Source organism: Spea bombifrons, chromosome 7, assembly GCF_027358695.1.
Source record: "Spea bombifrons isolate aSpeBom1 chromosome 7, aSpeBom1.2.pri, whole genome shotgun sequence".
Lineage (NCBI taxonomy): Eukaryota > Metazoa > Chordata > Amphibia > Anura > Pelobatidae > Spea > Spea bombifrons.
Window position 1 is genome coordinate 2,246,469 of NC_071093.1, and position 18,598 is coordinate 2,265,066.

General features: G+C 40.8%; 1 protein-coding gene across 1 annotated transcript; it reads right to left on the bottom strand.

Annotated features, from left to right (window-relative positions):
- Positions 1–6,085: 6,085 nt before the first annotated feature.
- On the bottom strand, positions 6,086–18,290 carry IGFBP5 (insulin like growth factor binding protein 5). The gene is made up of 4 exons (XM_053472096.1): positions 17,945–18,290; positions 7,296–7,507; positions 7,064–7,183; positions 6,086–6,584 (listed from the first exon to the last, which is right to left on the bottom strand). Exons 1-4 carry the CDS (start codon positions 18,273–18,275, stop codon positions 6,453–6,455), a joined length of 795 nt encoding a protein of 264 aa, XP_053328071.1. The 5' UTR covers positions 18,276–18,290; the 3' UTR covers positions 6,086–6,452.
- Between the last annotated feature and the right edge of the window lie 308 nt (positions 18,291–18,598).

Sequence of the window (18,598 nt, forward strand, 5' to 3'; positions counted from 1 at the left end):
TGTGGTTAGCATTGGTCAGAGGACCATATGGACCATCAACTCTTCCTGCTTTTTCCTCTGGCCGCTTGAGGAGAATTTTATAAATGACAGACCGGGGCCAAAAATGGCACTTGTTTTGATTTTTCAATTCCCCTTTAATGAAAATCTCCAGAAGGGTCTTTCAGCTCAAGGAGTTAATATGAGAAGAGAGGCTTCATTATATTAATGTATCTAAACCTCATTATTTTGTGATACTTTTATTATATGTATCTATATACAGATGATTGGGTAGGGTCAATAAATCCTTATCAATAAATAGTTATCTAATAATCATCATTGGGGTGACTCCAGTCCGATCATGGAATAATTCATACCCAGCATCTGCCCTTTTCTAACACCAAAGTAGGCAGCTAGGGGCATCCATTAGGTGATGGAAAAAAGTTTGCCCTAGAGAGTGCATTAAAGGTGTGCCTGGTGTGTTAGTTGATCAGAATTACCAGATTTTATTGATTAGGTGGTTTAAACGAAGTAAATACAAAATCTGTGTTTATTTTATAGCTGTTCACGCGGAGCCTATTAAATCCAGCCTGCAGATTTATTTCATAGTAAAATATTGCCCCTAATTCATTTAATGCGGCGTCACCCGACGACGGTTGAGGGGCCATTACATATAATTATCTTTTAGCAAACGTATCCAATGTGTGTAGTTATACCTGCGTCTAAATTGTGCATGAAGCCCGTGGGCACCCATACACCGAGATTAAACGCCATCATTATATTATTTATTATAATAAACACACACACCGGTTCCGTCACACGCAGGGATCGAACATTTTTTTCCTGCATGCTGTCAAGCTGATTTAACAATGCATCTTCGGCCAGCATGCAGCCATGTTTTTTTTTTCTTTAACCCTACATTTACTATAGGAGCTGACAATAGTGACAGTATTTTAAAACTTTAACTCAAATAAGGGTAATTAAAATCATTATGAAAAAAAGCTTGAATTTATAACTTTATTAAATAAATCCTTTGTCATCACAAAAAGACAAAGATCGATGAGTAATATAAATTATAAGATGAATAAATAGATGAATTTACAGCAATTTTCACTTTTTGTAATAAAATGTGTTTTTTTTTTCTTTTTATTAAGTAAAAAAAATGTTAAACAGAGCAAATTACAATTTTCATTGTGTTCAGATTATCCAGAAACTGTTGTCTATGTTTTACACCAGCAGATATTATGAATATTTTATGGTAAAGATGAAGACACAACGAATAAGATACAGTATCCTGTAAAACCAATGTGATGAATATTGCATTACAAAAATAGAAGAAAAAAAAAACAACAACAAAAAAACCCAAAAAAACTAAATCCGGTTAAAAATAGCAGATAACTGTGTTTATAGGAGGACTGTACCACGTGCCAGAGACGGGAGAGTGGTTGAGTCTGAACTAGCTGTTTGAAAATGGATGGTGGACTATGTATGGAGTCCGCTGGCAACGCAAACGTGAAAGGAATAAAGAAAAAAAAAAGGAAAAAATAGTGCAAAATTACTCCTGAAGTAGTGGTTAAAAAAAAAATAAAAAACAAAAAAAAAACACAACAAATAAGGCTATATTGCTTTTTTTAGCAAAAAAAAATAAAATAAAACTTTCACAATGTTTTCTCTAACTTTGCACATTCATCAGCTGGCGTCAGCACATTTGACATTTCAAGGAAAAAAAATAATAAAACAAAACAAAAAAAACCTATTTATGTCTAGACCCTGCATCACGCTGGTTTATGGCAATCCGTCCCTCGCAGATCGAGGAACCCCCGGCGCAACGATTGTTCCCAGGGTTCCATTTCTAGAATTGAAACAGATTTGGGTTCCCCGCTCCTTAAACCGATGCCCTTATGCTGAAAACGAGCCCCGATTACATCATCCCCCCCCCCGAGGAGGCACTTCATGAAATATTACGCTATTAATGATATCCCGCGTGGTTGCCTGGCTAGACATATCAAGGTGTTAAGAGGAATCGTTCTTAATTATCTTGAATATAAAGCTACAAGGGGTGGTGAGAAGCTGCAGTGCTACATATTGCAACTTCACCTGGCAGTATATGCTGTTCAAAGGGTATGTATCGCCTGCATAAGCTGCGGCGGCCATCTTCTCATAGCGTCATAAGCACACATTCAATGTAACGTCCCGGACACCACGACACAAGCAATAAACCGGTTTTTCAATACAGATCACGACGGTCTTAACGTCCTAAACCCCCGATACGCACTTCCAAGCGTCCCTGAAAATCTTACATTCAAACGTCAGGGAAAATTGGGGTAAAAAAGTCTGAAATACTGAAAAATACAAGCTGTTTAAATATATATATATATAAAAAATAAAAATATAGAGGGGGGGTGTTTAAAAAAAAAAAAAAAAAAAAGCTCAATTCCGGTGCAGAGTTCTGAAACTGGCCTTATCACCATGGCAACAGATGGGTCAAATCAGCAGGAACATTGTCGGGTTGCTATGGCCAATTGAGAGAGGTTTTGCGTATGACCGCCATTACTCCGCCTCGCGGACCTTAAATAAAAGATATTTGCCCCAATTTTATTTGTCAATACAAAATATTTTAAAATTTAAAAATCTATTTTTTATTACTTTCTGTCAAAAAGAAATGACTGTTATTCGGATATACATTTTTTTTAAAAAAAATTACTAAAATTTCCTGAATATTTAGGCAAGAAACCTAAATAAGTCTAAATGCGTGAAAATATTTGACAAAAAAAAGGAGGATAATGTCTGAGTTTAGGAAACCTGTCCTTAGCTAGACTCCAACTCCCATTATCCTCAGCTTTATTTGGGGTATAATGGGGCAATAATAACTTTAACCAGGCCCCAATTTGGGCTACAGGGCCGCCATCTGAACTTACATCTCTCACGTTATGTGTGCATGATTTTCCTTGATTGTTATAAATTTACACCAAAAAATAAGAAAAAAAATAAAATACTGCACTCAAAAATATTTAAAAAAATATTTTCCAGGTTTTTCTAAAAAAAAAAAAAAAAGAAAAAAAATTCTACTTCTACAAAAGAGAAAGTGCAATAATTATTAGTAACCTAATGTTAGAGAAAAAAAAAAAATTTAACAAAAAATATTAGCGTGCGCCATTTTAACCCCCGCTAAAACGGGAACGCGCTCGCCGTACTACGTGCTGAGGCGTCATTACAGACCTTGTCCTATAAAGTTGTGTTCCTTTAAAAGCCATCTTTAAAATATTTATTTATTTTATTTTCCCATTTATCCGTATATTAGGTTTCTGTGCTTGAGGGGGGTGTTTGGCTTCCCATTTAGTCTAAAAATAATTAAATGGTGAGAATAAAGCGATATTAACCCCTGGTTATCATTAAAATAGATTTTTTTGTGATTGTGGCACTGCCATTAAAACCCGAAACATCCGCAGGATATAAAGTATCCATAACTCGTTAATAAGGATTATCGGGGGTCTCGCGTTCCGTGCGGGAAGCGAGCAAATTAGGGATCTTCACAGTTTTTTTTCATTGGTTTTCTTCTCAAAGTCATTAGGAAGAGAAGAACCCCCCCCCCCGCGGATGTTGTTGGACTCCAATTCCCATTACAGCCATTCATCCAGATGCCGGCTGAGGGTGATGGAAGTCGGAGTCCAACAGCATGGAGAGGAACACAACTTGCTTATCTCTTCGCCTCCCAGCTACACGGGAGGTTTGTCCAAATACAGACCGACAGCGGTTACTGGACAAGTCCCATCAGCCCAAAGGCCGTGCGGGGGATGATGGGAGTTATAGTACAAGCATTAAAGACTTTACGTCCCGCTTAGCAAGGTAACGGAAATCCTTGAGCCTATCCGGCTCGTACACGGAGTCTCCGCACAGCAACCTTCTAGAACCTTAAGAATTAACGGCCAATTGTTTCATTTTACCAAAATCCCAGACGCAGTCCCCGAAATGACACGACCCGGCCGGCGGTCACACGGGGACAGATCGCGGCAGGCACAGCGGCTGCCGTTAGAATGCCATAATTTCATACCAAGCTTTGATGCAGGTCATGCGTAGGCGATACGAGAAAACACCATATTATCAGATACAAAAAAAAACAAAAAAAAGTAAGAAAATAAGTCTCTGAAACATTCAGCATCACGACTTCATGTGCCGCCGACAGCCGGAATCATCCCCGTGCTGCTTTACAAACTATGTACCGGCAAGTAGGGGCATTCGCAAAGTTTTTCCCCCGGAAAATAAACATTTATAAGGCAGTGTTTTCTTTTTTTTTTTTTTCAAATCCACAACCGGCCGTCGCACTTTGAGTTTGGTGAAGATTACGTTACGTTTTATAAAGTTTTTGTTTTTTTTTTTTATCCAAAAAGTCCACTATTCGCCAGAAGGTCTGGTGGCCCATTGTGGTCTCCTTTCAATGCTGGAATCAATGTCTTTAAAAAAAAAACAAAAAAAAACTTTCAAGCCAATAAAACGGATCACTGGATCCCATTTCTCTTCCTACGTCGCGTTCTGGATTTGGTTTGAAGTTCCTGATCATACTCTTAGTATTTCCCGTCGGCATTGAAGTATAACATCCATAAGCAACGTACGTCTTCTGTTGTTTTATTTTTTTTATTTTTTTAAATTTTTTTAAGTCCGCACAAGAAGGGATAGACGGATCCTCGGGCTGGACAGATCCTCTCTGCTGTCCTACAGTCCAATGGTAGAATTTTGTTTTGTTTTTTCCATGTGCTCCATCATACTTCGGCAAGAACGCGCAAATTTAAAAATAATAATAAAAAAAAATTCATAATAATAAAAAAAAAAATAACAAGAAAGACCCATCGCGTTGTAAGACTTACAAGCAAAGTGGTACTTAAAGTCGTGAAACGTCTTAACGAGAAAGGGATCGGCTTTTTCGATAATTTCCAAATACAAAGCGATCTGAAAACGAATAGCTTATATTTTTCAACAAACTATTGAAACGTCATAAGAGAACACAGCACCGAGCGTCCCAAAACAGGGGGCTCTCCTACAAATACCCAATTACCGCAGTGCCTTATTGCCCTGGAGAGTGGGAAGGTTACTGTATATTTAAATAAATTGTCTTTAAATACTAAGAATACGTTCTGGGGGGGGGGGGTCTGCCATGAATCACAGGCTTCCTTCTACAGTGAATAAGTTGTTTATTAAGATTTTATATATATTTATTTATTTATATATATATGCAGAATGTATCTTAATTTTGGTGGGCGAGTGAAATGTACTTGTAAGACCCTCCAGCAGAAATGGGAGTTTAATATTTATAACTCTATTGTTACAATAGAAATAAAAAATTGGATGCAAAAAAAAAAAAATATATATATATATATAAAGGTTTTTCACTATAAGAAAAAAAAATACATAAAACAAAATACGTCACAGCTTTTTTTTTTAAGCAAATAAGACTTAAAAGACTTATCGCTCTGGGAGAAAGCAACTGAAACTTTTTTTTTTTCTCTAAAAAAGTGCATAGTTTTGCACCCAGCTGCACCCGAGTGCTATTTTAGTGTATTTTTGAGTGTTTTTTTTTTTTAATTTTTTAAATTTTTTTTTTTTTGTATCAGAAAAATCAGCTCTTGTGACACGGGACAGAGCAAGTAGAAATTAGGCATAAAATATACCACGTCTTTTGGCGTGAGAATTAGTCAAGGTCAACAGAGAAATGTATTGTCGAAAGTCTCTGGAGAGCTTGGGGGAAAAAATGTAAAAAAAATAAATAAAATTTCAGCATTCTAATTAAAAAAAAACCAACATTTTAGTCACTGTGAAGGAGTGACTAATGATTCAACTCAATTTAAATTATAAATCAAATTTAACATTAACTTTTTTTTTGTGGGGGAGGGGATTTAACTCTCAATTGCTCTGGCACAAGATCAATCCTATATTTAGAAAGTATGATTTTTGGACTAATAATAATAATAATAAATAAATTATTATTTCTGAAGCAAAGGAATATAAATGACCCACACATTTCTATGAAATGTTACAAATGTGCTATAACCACACTCCGTCTGTCCGTACCAAAATAGAACAAAAAAAAACAAAAACAAAAAAAAGCTTATCAGCATTTTCCCAAAAATACAAGAAAAAAAAATAAAAAATAGCAACAGTGCTTTTCCGAGGGATCGTTCAGATTTGGCCCCCCTCTTTTTTTTTTTTTTTCACTTTTCTGTTGCCTCAAAATCCACTCCATTTTTTTTTTCTCTGCGATAACTTTCCTTGGCTTCTGTTTCGTTGTCGTCATTATTTCTTTTTCTTCTCCAACTAAAAGGTATCGAATCTTTCGGCGTTGGGGAGATGGGATGAGGAAAAAAAAAAAAACAAACGAACAAAAAAAAGAAAAATCTCTCTGGGTATCCTCGAAATAAAAAAAGGAAATTTTTTGTTTTTTTTTTTAGAAATGATGGCGTTCAGGACGTTGCGGGAGCGAAGAATCACTCGACGTTGCTGCTGTCGAAGCTGTGGCATTGCAGGTCGGCAGCTGCATAGTCGCTCCCGGGAAGCTTCAGTCCGTATTTATCAACGCACCAGCAGATTCCACGCTTACGGCCCCTGGAAGGTTTGCACTGCCGGCACAAGAACAAAAAGTTAGCTCAACTGAACACTGAGAAGACTCTTTCAACTGACGCTCGGCAGCTACGCGAAGCTCTCGTTATCGCACAGCCTGGGCTCGCTACACAGAGGGACGGGAGACGTTCCTCCAGGAGATGGATTCCAGGTATCAAGGTCATGGCTCTAACGCCAGGAGAACCCCCGTTAATTGGCCAATTCTGTCCCGTGGACACATTTTTGGGAATATCTGGCACAGAAGAGCCAAAAGAAAGCGATTGACTCTTCTGGGATCCTTGGACTGTTTGAGTCTGCCTGAGACCAGGGTTGTATGAGAGAGATGAGATTTAGCCAAGAAGCCCAAGATATCGCGCTTTAACTTCGTCGGGGACGACAATGACCGGCGCTGCGCTCCATGTAGGGCCACAGAGGACACCGGGACCCTGGAGCTAGAGAGGGAGATTGGATAGGGGGGTGGATCGGTGGACGGACTCACCTGTTTCCTTTTGAAGAAGCCTTTCCGGTCACAGTTAGGAAGGTAAAATGCTCTTGGGTAGACGCGATGAGACATTTTCATGTCTTGCATGATGGTTTCCATTTGCCTACGGCATGGACCCTAAGGAGAAAAGTATGACATTAAATATGGTAGTTTACATTTTTTTTTTGGGGGGGGGGCCTCACATCACCAACGTTGTCTGCACTCTGCACACTAATTATTAGCGGCTTACCATTTCCGACTCCATGACGTGATCGGGAGAACCGTTAGGTTGGTCTTTGCTCTCCAGCGGAACGATGCGGGCGATGAACTGCTTCTTCTGCCGGTGATTGTTCAGCGCCATCACTTTGTGCTCCGGCAGGCGCCCCAACTTGCGATGCTTGAGCGGATAGCTATCCTCGGCCATCTCTGATGTCGTTGGATCTTCCTCTCTTGATTCTCTCTCTACGAGGAACGAAACAATAAAAAAAAACATAATTATTCACGCATAGCCCGGAGTTATTCAACATTAAGAATCTCTTCAACCTCATTGGCTGCAAACTTAATTATTGTGATTTCTCTTTATAAACAACAGGAAACAAATTGTGTAGAAGAAGAAAAAAAAAAATTCTCCATTTTTTTTTTTAAAGTTTCCAACGCCATGGAAACATTTACATATATTTTTTGGAATGCCACAAATCGCTGTGTTTACAACATTAAGAAACAACACATATTGGCTTACTCCAATACCAAGCAAGTAGAGCCAACTTTTTTATAAAGTCTTGGGCATTATCCCTTTCTATTACACATGTCCTTAATTTCTGATGATTTACTTTAGCGTAAAAAATAAATAAGAAAAAAAAAGGCTATGCATTTGCCCATCCCCCACCGTTGGCAGCAACTAAGGTAAACTAATCATTTTTTCCATTTGTCCTCAAATCCCCAAGTATATTTTCCTGCTCCCTGTTCTTTCGGATTGCTTTGCCAAGCCCTTTTCGAAAGTCTGCGGAAAAACACGTTGTGCGACCTGCAACATGTTTAATGAATAAAGCAGGTACTTGTGCTGTATTCAGGCTGGTAATAGCAAGTCAGACACCGTGCACAGGGTTCTAGGATTGTGATTACACGTTACGCATTATTCCGATAATATGTTTTTAGCTAAAAAGGCAAGGTGTAAAAAAAAAAAAAAAAAAGTTATAATAAAAAAAAAATGTAAAAAAATTAAATTAAATAAATAAATAAAATAAATAAATATATATATTCTTAAGCCCAGCACCTGTGCTTACTGTGAATGGAACTGGTCTGGAATAAGGTATATAATTAATAAAATAGCCAGGCCTGTGTGTGTATATATAATATATATAATATATATATATCTGTAGGGTATTCAATTGATGGGATGATGCAAAGGGGGATTTTCTGCCCCAAATATATAATATAAAAGTGCAACTATACTTACTTTATATACTATAAATAAATATAAAAAACAAACACTATGTTTAAAAGTTTCTACAATGTATCTAAGTGATTATCACACACACAAAATTGCCCCTCTAAAAGAAGTAAAAATTCAGGTCACAAAAGTACTTATTAAGAATTTAAATATTTAATATTAATAAGTATTTTTGCCAGTGATTAATAACCAGGAGAATAACTACAATATTAGTGACTTTAGAAGTATTTACATTATATATATATATAGGTTGCCATAAACCTTAAGGCACATCCATTTCTAGATTGTAAGCTCCTTTGACCAGGGCCCTCCTTATCTTGTTTCTTGTTATATTATTTACTGCTTGTAGGTTGTTGTACAGAGCTGCGGACTGCGATGGTGCTATATGAAACAATAAATAATACGTTTGCATTTCATCCTAAGGACCAGCAGAGGGCGCTAACTCCCCATACTACGGAATATGCCGGCGCTTTATAAAATAATAATTAGTAATTAAATAATTAAGGAACAAATGTTAAATTCGGCAAACGAGCCGCATCATTAAAGGGCTTGCCCCGAAACCCCAGACGTCAATTTGTACAGAACCCAACACATCAAACACAGCAGAAAACCCAGAACTGTTACTTTGTTAGAATTTTTAATTAAAATTAAAAAATAGGCAGTTTTAACGTCTACTTTTTTTTAATTGAATTTACATTTTTCACTTTATTTGGATGTTTTACTGACATTGTTCGAATACCGGCTGTCATGCAGCGTCTTTAGCACCCATATCATTTCCGGGGCTACGATAGATACCTGCACATTCCTTACTTACAGAAAGTATCGATCGTAAGTGCAGAGGTGGAGCGCGATCGGATCTTGTTACTGTAACCCTGCGAGGCTGAGACAACAGTCCCTGAGCTGACCCCAGGAGGGATAAGAATTCAAAGCATCACCGGGGTGTGAACTGTGAGTTAATACTTAGTCTGAAGGAGAAAGGACGTAACCCCCCCCCAAAAAAAACCCCGTTTCTTCACTTTTCTTACTAAAAACCCATAATCTCTAATAATAAAATAAAAATTTACATACGTTAAATCGGGATATGCATGCGCGCACGCGCTCACACACTATATTCGGCCAACTAAACACTCCAATTTAATAACTGCAAGCGGGCCTCTGTCACGGGTCTCTGACACTGGCTGAGGTTGTTCGGAGTTGTGCTCCAACAACAGCTGACTCGCCAAACTCTTTCTCGACAGGTCGCATGAATAAGCTGCCAGGAAAACCCATCTGTTTGCCGAAGGAGAGCGGCGGCGGCGGCCAAGACTGGAGGAAAGGAGGAAATACTTGCCGGCTGTATTTATTTTTATGTCAGGAGTGTCAGACGCACCGGGTTCAGCGAGCTCCAAACTCACTGGATTCCAGTAAAGACCGCGAGCGGGGAGCGGCCGCAGCGTCAGGGTTTAGCATCGCTAAATTCATTTCATGAAGCCACCTACGGCTCGCGCTTCCCTTACGGGTTTAATGGCTTCGGAGATATTATTACAGAATGCAGTCTTAGGACCCCCAACGCCTCTTCCAACCCTTCCGGTGGCTCCCTGAACCAGACAACAACAATCAGCAACTTCACAACAGGGGAGAGATGGCTTAATGGGGAGGAAAATATAGATCCAAGGGGTTTATTTAGTGAATAGAACTGTACAATATCATTTTAGGAAAAGGAATCCTCAGACGGCGTTGGTCAAAATGGAAAATACAAATAGTCCCTCAAAATAACTCCTAAAATAGCTTCTAATTATAATAATATTTTTTTTAATATTTAACCCTTTGATTGGCTCTCCGGAGGCAGCAGGGGTGAGACGGGGACACTTCTCCCTTTACATAACCTTGGAGCTCAGAATCCGGTGACACGGCCCGGGAACTATTTCTGTTTGAGGATAATCCAAGTGCATTAAACATGTACCGCTGCCCTTTCTCTCAGTCCCGCTCCCACCTCTTTTCCTTGGCAGCGGGGCTCTCTCTAGGTCAGAGCTCCCCCGCTACCCACCTGCTAAGGGCCAGCGCCAACGGAAGGCCGATCTCACCTTCTGCACAGCTCTGCCCGATTATTTGAGCAGAAAACTTTCCGTATACACGCTCAACAAGCTTTTCTGCTAAAAAAAAATAAAAAAAATAAAAAAGCAGTAACTTAAAATTATTTTTAATCGGAAAAAAGTAAAAAAAAACCCTGGTTTTAATTAATTCTCTATTAATGGCAATAAAATCATTGTAATATGTTAAAAACTTTAGCAGATCTGCCATTTTATTCTTTGCTCTGAAGGTTCGATAATATTAACAAATACATGAAAAATCTACTTTCTATGTTTTTTTTTATCTTTTGTGTCACATGACCATTAAGTGTTCCTGGATAAAACTAAATTCTAGGAAGGGTTTGAGCATTTATGGTACGAGGAATAAAGTCTGTAATGCTGTACTGCTGGTTAGTAGTAGTACCAAAACCAGCCACCAGGGGGAAGCGCAGCCTCAGAATGTGGAGATACTCCCAGCGGTTATACGAACGCTGAACCTGGAACTTGCTTTGTGTTCTGCTGATGATCAGAGCTTCAGGTCACTGGATGAGTTCATGATATTTGATTTCTGAACCTGTTACGGATTCTGTGGACCTCCTGCCTCGCTATAAAACTGGAATTTACTTAGAGGGTGGTAGATACGTGGCACAGATTCCCAGGAAAAGTGGTAAACGCCAATACAGTGAGGGGATTAAACATGCATGGGATAGACATACGGCTCCTGAATCTAAGACGAGACCAAAGACTGATTAAGGTTTGAGTCGTTACAGAAGGAGAAACTCTCTTAAAGTGGGGCTAATTATAACCCGAGTGAGAAGGATTTAACAATGCAGGTTACAGGGATGCATTTAAACCAGAAGGTATCACATGTAGAACAGCTGAACGGAAACAAATGAACTGTAATGAATAGGGTTTAAATACCACGATGTCAGGATGGCCAGCGCGTGTCTATATGGGGCCCTGGAGCCCGGGCTCCTGACCTTGTCACTTTTGACACGGGGGAAATGCCATTCATCCAACATAGACCTGGAACACAGACTGCAAGCTCTTGAGTAACACAAAAGAGGCAAATATTGCCCTATACGGTGCAAAAACCATTATTAAAAACCCCTCATCTACCAACGTTATATATAAACAGCAGATGTGAAGAATATTAGAGCCAAACTAATTCCTTCCTTTTTAACCGTTTCAATGCACTCAACGACCACAGGACGGTTCTCCAGCGCTGGCTTCCTTTTTTGCATCCTGATTATTAAAATTCTTTCCACCCGGCCCCTGCTACTTGGCTCCGAATCGGCCGACGACCAGAACCCCCCCCCCCCGTCCTCCGCGCTATAAACAGAATTTTTTTTGTATACAAGCAAGTTTCAAAAAGAATTCTTCCTGCCTCGTTTGTTCCGCCGCATTAAGGTTAGGATGTGGGATTTGGAAGGTTCTAAATTTAAAAAAAACCCGTGGAAGAATATTTCACCAGCTTCTTTGGATTAAAACAAAGGGGGGGGGTTAACACTTTCCATGCCAGGTATGTGACATACTACATAAGGTTTGCACTGGCAGGCAAAGAGTCACATTTCTTGCTGGATACATTGTTACCCTCGCATCGCGCTTAACATATTGTTCCCTGGTCACGTCTCGGTCCGCAAATGACACGTTTGTAATTCAGGGACTTTCTCAGGATCACGTAAACGAAACAATCACATTTTCGCTCAACCGCTCACGCTACCCCCTGTGTCAGCACATCTGCTGTTATGTCTGCCGCCCTTTGACATACTTTCAACTCCTCTTTTGCCTTTATTCCCCCCCCCACCATTTTCAGTGTGGCTATTCTCAGACTAATAAAATATACAACGGGGGTCGCTCCTGCCAGTCCTGAATAAACAATTTTTAAAGGTGAAATTCATAAAAATATATATATATATATATATTTTTTAAATAAAAAAAGAACATAAAACAGTTTGACGCCCGCAGCGTCTCCAAATCAGAGACCGGATTGAGAGTAAAGGACTTTGTTGTAAGGAAGGCTGAGGCCGATTGCGGAAGCTTCTCCTGCGCAGGACTCCGTGACCGAAGGACTTTACAAGACCGGTCATCCCAACGAGTCCTGCCACGGAAATACCAAGCCTGGGAGCTCAGGTGAGGGGGAGGGGGTCCACAAACAGCCCCTGAATGCACTCCTTTCAGCCAGCTGTGGAAACATGACCTTTTTTCAGTATCTCCCCCCAATCTGCCCCCTGTGACCTTTTCAAATAAACCCATTTTCCAAATTGCCCATTCTACACACATTCACACACCTGCTACCCCACTCACCCCCCCTGCCCTCTGCCATGGAAAAGTCTTACACCCTTTCCTGACCACACAGCCCTCAATACCAGGCATTGTGCTTATTTGTTCAGCAGGTATGTCCAATAGGTGGGCCAGGGGCCAGGTGGGGGCCATATTGAAAATCTGGAATTTAAATCCCTGCGGGATGTATTTTTATGCATCAAATAAGGGAAAATATTAGAAAAGGAGGCCATGATCTAAAACTAGAGGGTCAGAGGCGTAGATATACGGAAGCGTCACTTTAATCAAAGGGTGGTAGATAAGTGGAAGAGCCTCTCAGCAGAAGAGGTAGAGCCTAATACAGTGAGGGAATATGGCATAAGGCACCTGAATCGAGACCAAGGACTGATTAAAGCCATGTTTTCCGGCACACACTTTTTCCTGTAAAGTGCTGCCCCCTGCTGTGCGCGAGATGTACAACTAATTCCTCCCCTTTATCTGTGCCGGTCAGCAACGTGTGAATTTTCCGTGTGTCCTGGAAAATATGGCTGACGTAGTCACCCCAGTTAAAGGGCCCAAACGGTTGCCCTATTTCACGACAGACGTATGGTGACCCTACTAGAGCCCAGACAGAGACAGCTGCAAAGCGCCGTGGGGGGGGGGCGTCCCGCCAGCGAGCGAAGCATGTGTTACGGTCATTAAGACTCATTATGAGCATGCAAGGTATTCCTCGCCGTCCAGCTGCTGTCATCTACAACTCTCAGGATGCTCAGCCAGCCTCCAACTTGTCAAAGCCGAGACCGATGAGCTTCCAGGGTTTGGATGGTCATCGTGATGGGAGTTGCAGTGCATAGGCTGGCTGCGTATGATGGCAGGTGTACTCCAAAACCCATCGTAGCAGCGGACCTCTTGAAACACGCACACAAAAGAACAATGAGGGGTTAAGCTTTTTTCCCCCCTATTATGATTTTTGGTATCCCCTCCCCCACACACCTCGTAACCTCTCCCCTCCTGGGTCCTTAACATAAAACATCAGGGGTCCCATAGAAAGAGTTTGAAAATTAGTCATATCACCATAGCAACCGATGGAATAGTCTAAATCACCAGGCGCATTCCATCGGTTGCTATGGTGACAAGGCCACTTACCCTTAGTGCCTCTTGTCCAATCAGAGAGTTTAGATACAAAAAAAACTAAACATTTTCCAACACATCCCCCAAACTCTGTTTTATTACCAGCACATGTTTTTCCTCCCCATTAAGTTGCTGATGGTTGCTGATTGGTTCAAGCAGCCTTTGTAAGGGGGGTGGGGTGGCGGGCGATGACTACAGGTCTTAAAGGTAAAATAGTCTCTTCATTTTCCAATAAACAAAATAAGTGAATTTTAAACCGAACAAAAAGCTGCAAAGGGGACGGTTTCCCTTTAAAACTCCCCTCCCCCAACCCTGCCGTGGATTCATGGTAATAGGATCACTGATGCAAATCACATCAGATAAGCCACAGAAACCAGAGGTTTACACAGGGAAGCTGCTAATAGAGTGCCATAGTCACCCCCTCTCCCGAGGTCAGCTGTTGAGTCAGGCTGGCTTGGACCTGTGATTTTAAAGGGGTATTAACCGGTCCTTGTTTAAAAAGTATCAGCATCTACTTTTAATTTGGGTAGCCTGTCTCTTTAAATTAAATGATTATCATTTATTGTTTTATATAGCGCCATCATATTCTGTAGCGCTGTACAATGGGTATGTTTTAGTCGTAGAGACCAGGTGCTCGCCTAATAATACCGGTAATATTTAATATTAATGATATATTTATATTAGCATTCAATTATAAATGTATATAATAATAAAAATAATAACACTAATAGTAATAATTACAACAAATATTATTATTATTGTTAATATTGATTATACATTTATATTATCAATAACATTATTATTAAATTATACATATTATTAATTTAATAATAATAAATAATAATAATAATAATAATAGCGCTCATAATGCATGGTTTGTCAAGTACAAAAAGTGTGTCTTTGAACCAGGTGAGAAGTGTTTCTTAACTTTATTTGCCCCAACAACTGTTTGGCCGACTAATAGCCCTTAGGAAGCGCGATAATGTTTGTATGCGGCTGATCTGTGATCCAGTCCTGTTTTTTTTCTGTTTTTTTTTTTACAGTGTATGTTACATAACGAATCCGCTGCCAGCCATACCTTGTTAGAATCTGTAGGGCAATGCGCCAGGAAAAATTAAGCTGAAAACCCTTCAGCACCACAGAGGCACTGCAACTCCCCAAAACCCGACTGAGAGCTGGAGTCTATGCATTAACCCCTGCACCCTGCCAGCTAAAGTATACATTCATGTTACGCTGCGCTCTGGTCCGTGCCTGAAGCTGTTAAAAAAAAGATACATGACTAATAATTAAAAAAATGTATAACACATGCAAACATCCCTAAAATGCATGATTTAGTAATTCCAGCTGCAGTTTTCTTTTTGGCCTTTGATTCTGGTGGTGGCGCTGTTGGCCAAAGATACCGTTTGCTCCAGAACCATTCTCTTCCTGGACCGTGTTAGCAAACAGCGCCCTCACCCAGCAGAAAGGCTGTAAAGGGTACTGCACCCTGAACAACCAGCACTAACAAATGACATTTTATTTATGTAACGCACTGTAATGTAAATGCAAGTTGTAATACCATTTCAAGACAGACCTCTTTACTTTCAGGAGGGGTAAAGGAAATGAAAGCAATGTCATAATTATCATCAACAGAAGGAACTAGAATCAGGCAGCCCATCTGCTGTACAATGAGACGTCAAAACTATTATCACCGCCTTTGGGACTTCAGCTGCCCTGGGTTACAACTCCCATCACGGTTAGGCAGCCAAGGGCTCACTATAGAACCATAGACCTGCTGAGCCCACCGGGAGCTGTCACACAGCAGCCAGCAAGCTTGTGGTTGTCTGTGTCTGCTTAGAACTTTAACCCGCTTGATTTAATAATGAACAATAAGATACAAAATAGAAAGGATTCATTTATTTTGGTCCGTAACATTCTGACGTCGACATACAGGATGCTGCGATATCGCTGCATAAATCCTGAGCGTATTAGGTTAAAAAAAAGGATGGATACTTCGGCCTAATGTTTACATAACAAAAGCATGTTTGGAGGAAAAGGGGGGGGGCGAAAAACAGAAAAATGTTGGCTTAGTGCCCCATTCACTAAAAAAAAAATAAAAAGGTCTTGTCACTATGTAGCAACAACCTGCAGCGGATTCGTGGGACCTGGCGAACAACTGGAGCGTTATCAGTTAATTTTCCCAAATCCCACAGAAACAGTACACCAAAACCACACCAGAGGGGCAGACCGCTGCATGCGTTAACCCTTAGCATATCACAGAATACAAACCCAATACCCCCCCTCAAATAAAACATTACCCATGACCATAGAAAGAGATTCCAAAAGTTACATGAAGCGCAGCGACGATTTCAATGCAACCCTGCAGTATGGATAGTGTAAAGGGAGTGTGTGCTACCCCTACGCTGGCACTGCAAAGGTTAAGGGGGCATGTTTCTGACGCGCCATAACTGATGGACAAGGGGCTGACTTGCACAGTCATGGTGTTACGTGGACAGACAAGAATTTGGAGATCTAGGATTTGCAGGTAATTATCCAACTGCCTAAACTGCTGAGAATATTTAGCTTGTGTATAGGTCAAAAAGCGAAACGCGTCAGCCGCATCGGGGATTAAACCGTTTCCCGTCTACAGCGGCTGCCGGACGTCGCACGCCGGGTAACCGGTAGACGTCTCTGTGTCGGTAAACCAGGTCTGTACAAATTCCAAACATAATATAACAAAACAGGGGAATTTTTATGCTCGCGGCGGAGATGATTATCTCACAGTGTTTGTCTTATAACCAGGAAGCAAAAGCAAAGGTGGTTTTTATTAAAACCAGCAATGTGGCCGCGTCGAACTATTCGTCGTGCCGAAGGCAACCCCGTCGCTGTCGTCCGCAGCAACATAACTGTCGTACGGTTAATGAAAGGGTTAATCTAGCCGCCAGGGAATTAAACTGCTAGTACCGTAAAGGGTTAAGCCACGGACAGGCAGATTTAATTAGGAATCTGCAGGAAGGTTTGAGAGTCGCCGCAAGTGTTAGAGGGAGTGCGGAGCGTTTTCCATTTAAAAAAAAAAAAAAAGGGGGTTGGTCGCAAAATTTGGGCCGGTATGTGGAGCCCTGAAGACACAGCCGGAGTTAGACTTAAGTGGAGTATGGGTGCAGAAAATAAAGGGGGGGGAACCTGTCAAGCTGCAGGTGTCCACAGGCAAAATCTATGGGAAACTCTGCCTGCAGAACAACATGGAACATATCGGTGATGATACTGCGCCACTGACTATGTTGGTGCTCAGAAATTTTTTTACAAAAAAACCCAAACTTTTTTTTTTGCACTCAAAAGACAAATGAATTGTCATGGCAACACATTTCATGCATAGGCACTATTCCCTCTGCATGCATTAACACTGTTTTCCCAGCAAATACCTAAATCAACAGCCTGACTGTACTTTTTTTTTTTCACATTTGCCCACCTGGAGCGAAAAGGGTTAAGTCTGTGCAACAGGCATGTTACATAGTAGCAGACAATAGGTTGCATCATACACAGCTAATCTCAGTGACCTCTCCTAACCCTCTATTGACCTATACAGGTTCCAGGGCAGTTTCCTAGAACAATCATCATTTTTTTTTCCATTAACCCTTTCAGCACTAGCGAATAATACAGCAAGTCAGGAATTCAAAAATAAAATAAAACACAAGCTCCCATTACTGCCATGTTTTTTAATCGTGGAGGGGGTGTGTATACAAGACTGCACCGGGGAGGAAAAAATAAAAAAAAATCACAATATGATGTCACATGGTGTATGAGGCAAAGAAATGGACAGCATGTAACAGCCATCAACTGTGGCTGCTGCAGAACATCTCCCTGCAAACATTTCTTATCTGTGGTCTTGCTATATCTGGATTTATCACTGAACAATGGCTTCTTTCAACATACAAAGCGTTAAATAAAGCAATAGATTAATTTGTAAATAAAAAAACAATAACAAATAAACAAAAGCATAAAAAGTAACCAGGCACCCTTTTTACCTACCTGGCTTCAGCTGGTCCCTGTAGCTCTTCTCATTGAGGCAGACTCCCCGACCATGGAGCAGGGCATTCAGGGGCTTCTCCTCCCCTTGCTTGGGGAGACAGCGCAGACCCCCAGCACATCTCTCAGTATAGACCCCACAAGATTGCCCCTCAGCCAGGGCACAAGTCATGCAGCACCCACAGCCTGGCTCCTTCACCAGCTCACACCCCACTGGGGCAGGAGGGCACATAGACATGGCCTTCTCATCACAAGGCTCACAGTGCACAAAGGACCCAAGGCACTGGCAGAGCCCCAGGCACAGGGACAGGAGGAGGCAGGCAGGCAGGATCATCCCCCAAAACACCCTGGGGCAAACAGAAGAAGAAGGGGTGCAGCTTGTGCTCCAAGAAAAAGAAAACGCAAAATCTGCTGAAAATGCACAAAAAATCCCAGCAGCTATTCCAAAAAGGGGAGAAAAAAAATGGAAACAAAAAGTTACCTCCCTGCCAGAGTCTTAACACAGTCAGAAATGTGCAAGAATAAAGTAAGCCTCCTTACACTAAATGCAAGGTGCTGTCCTCAAACTGATCTGCAGAATAAACAGAAATCAGCAAATTCTTGTCTAAGACCTGTTGCAACAACCAATCTGTCCTGATACAAAAAAAAGTGCAACAG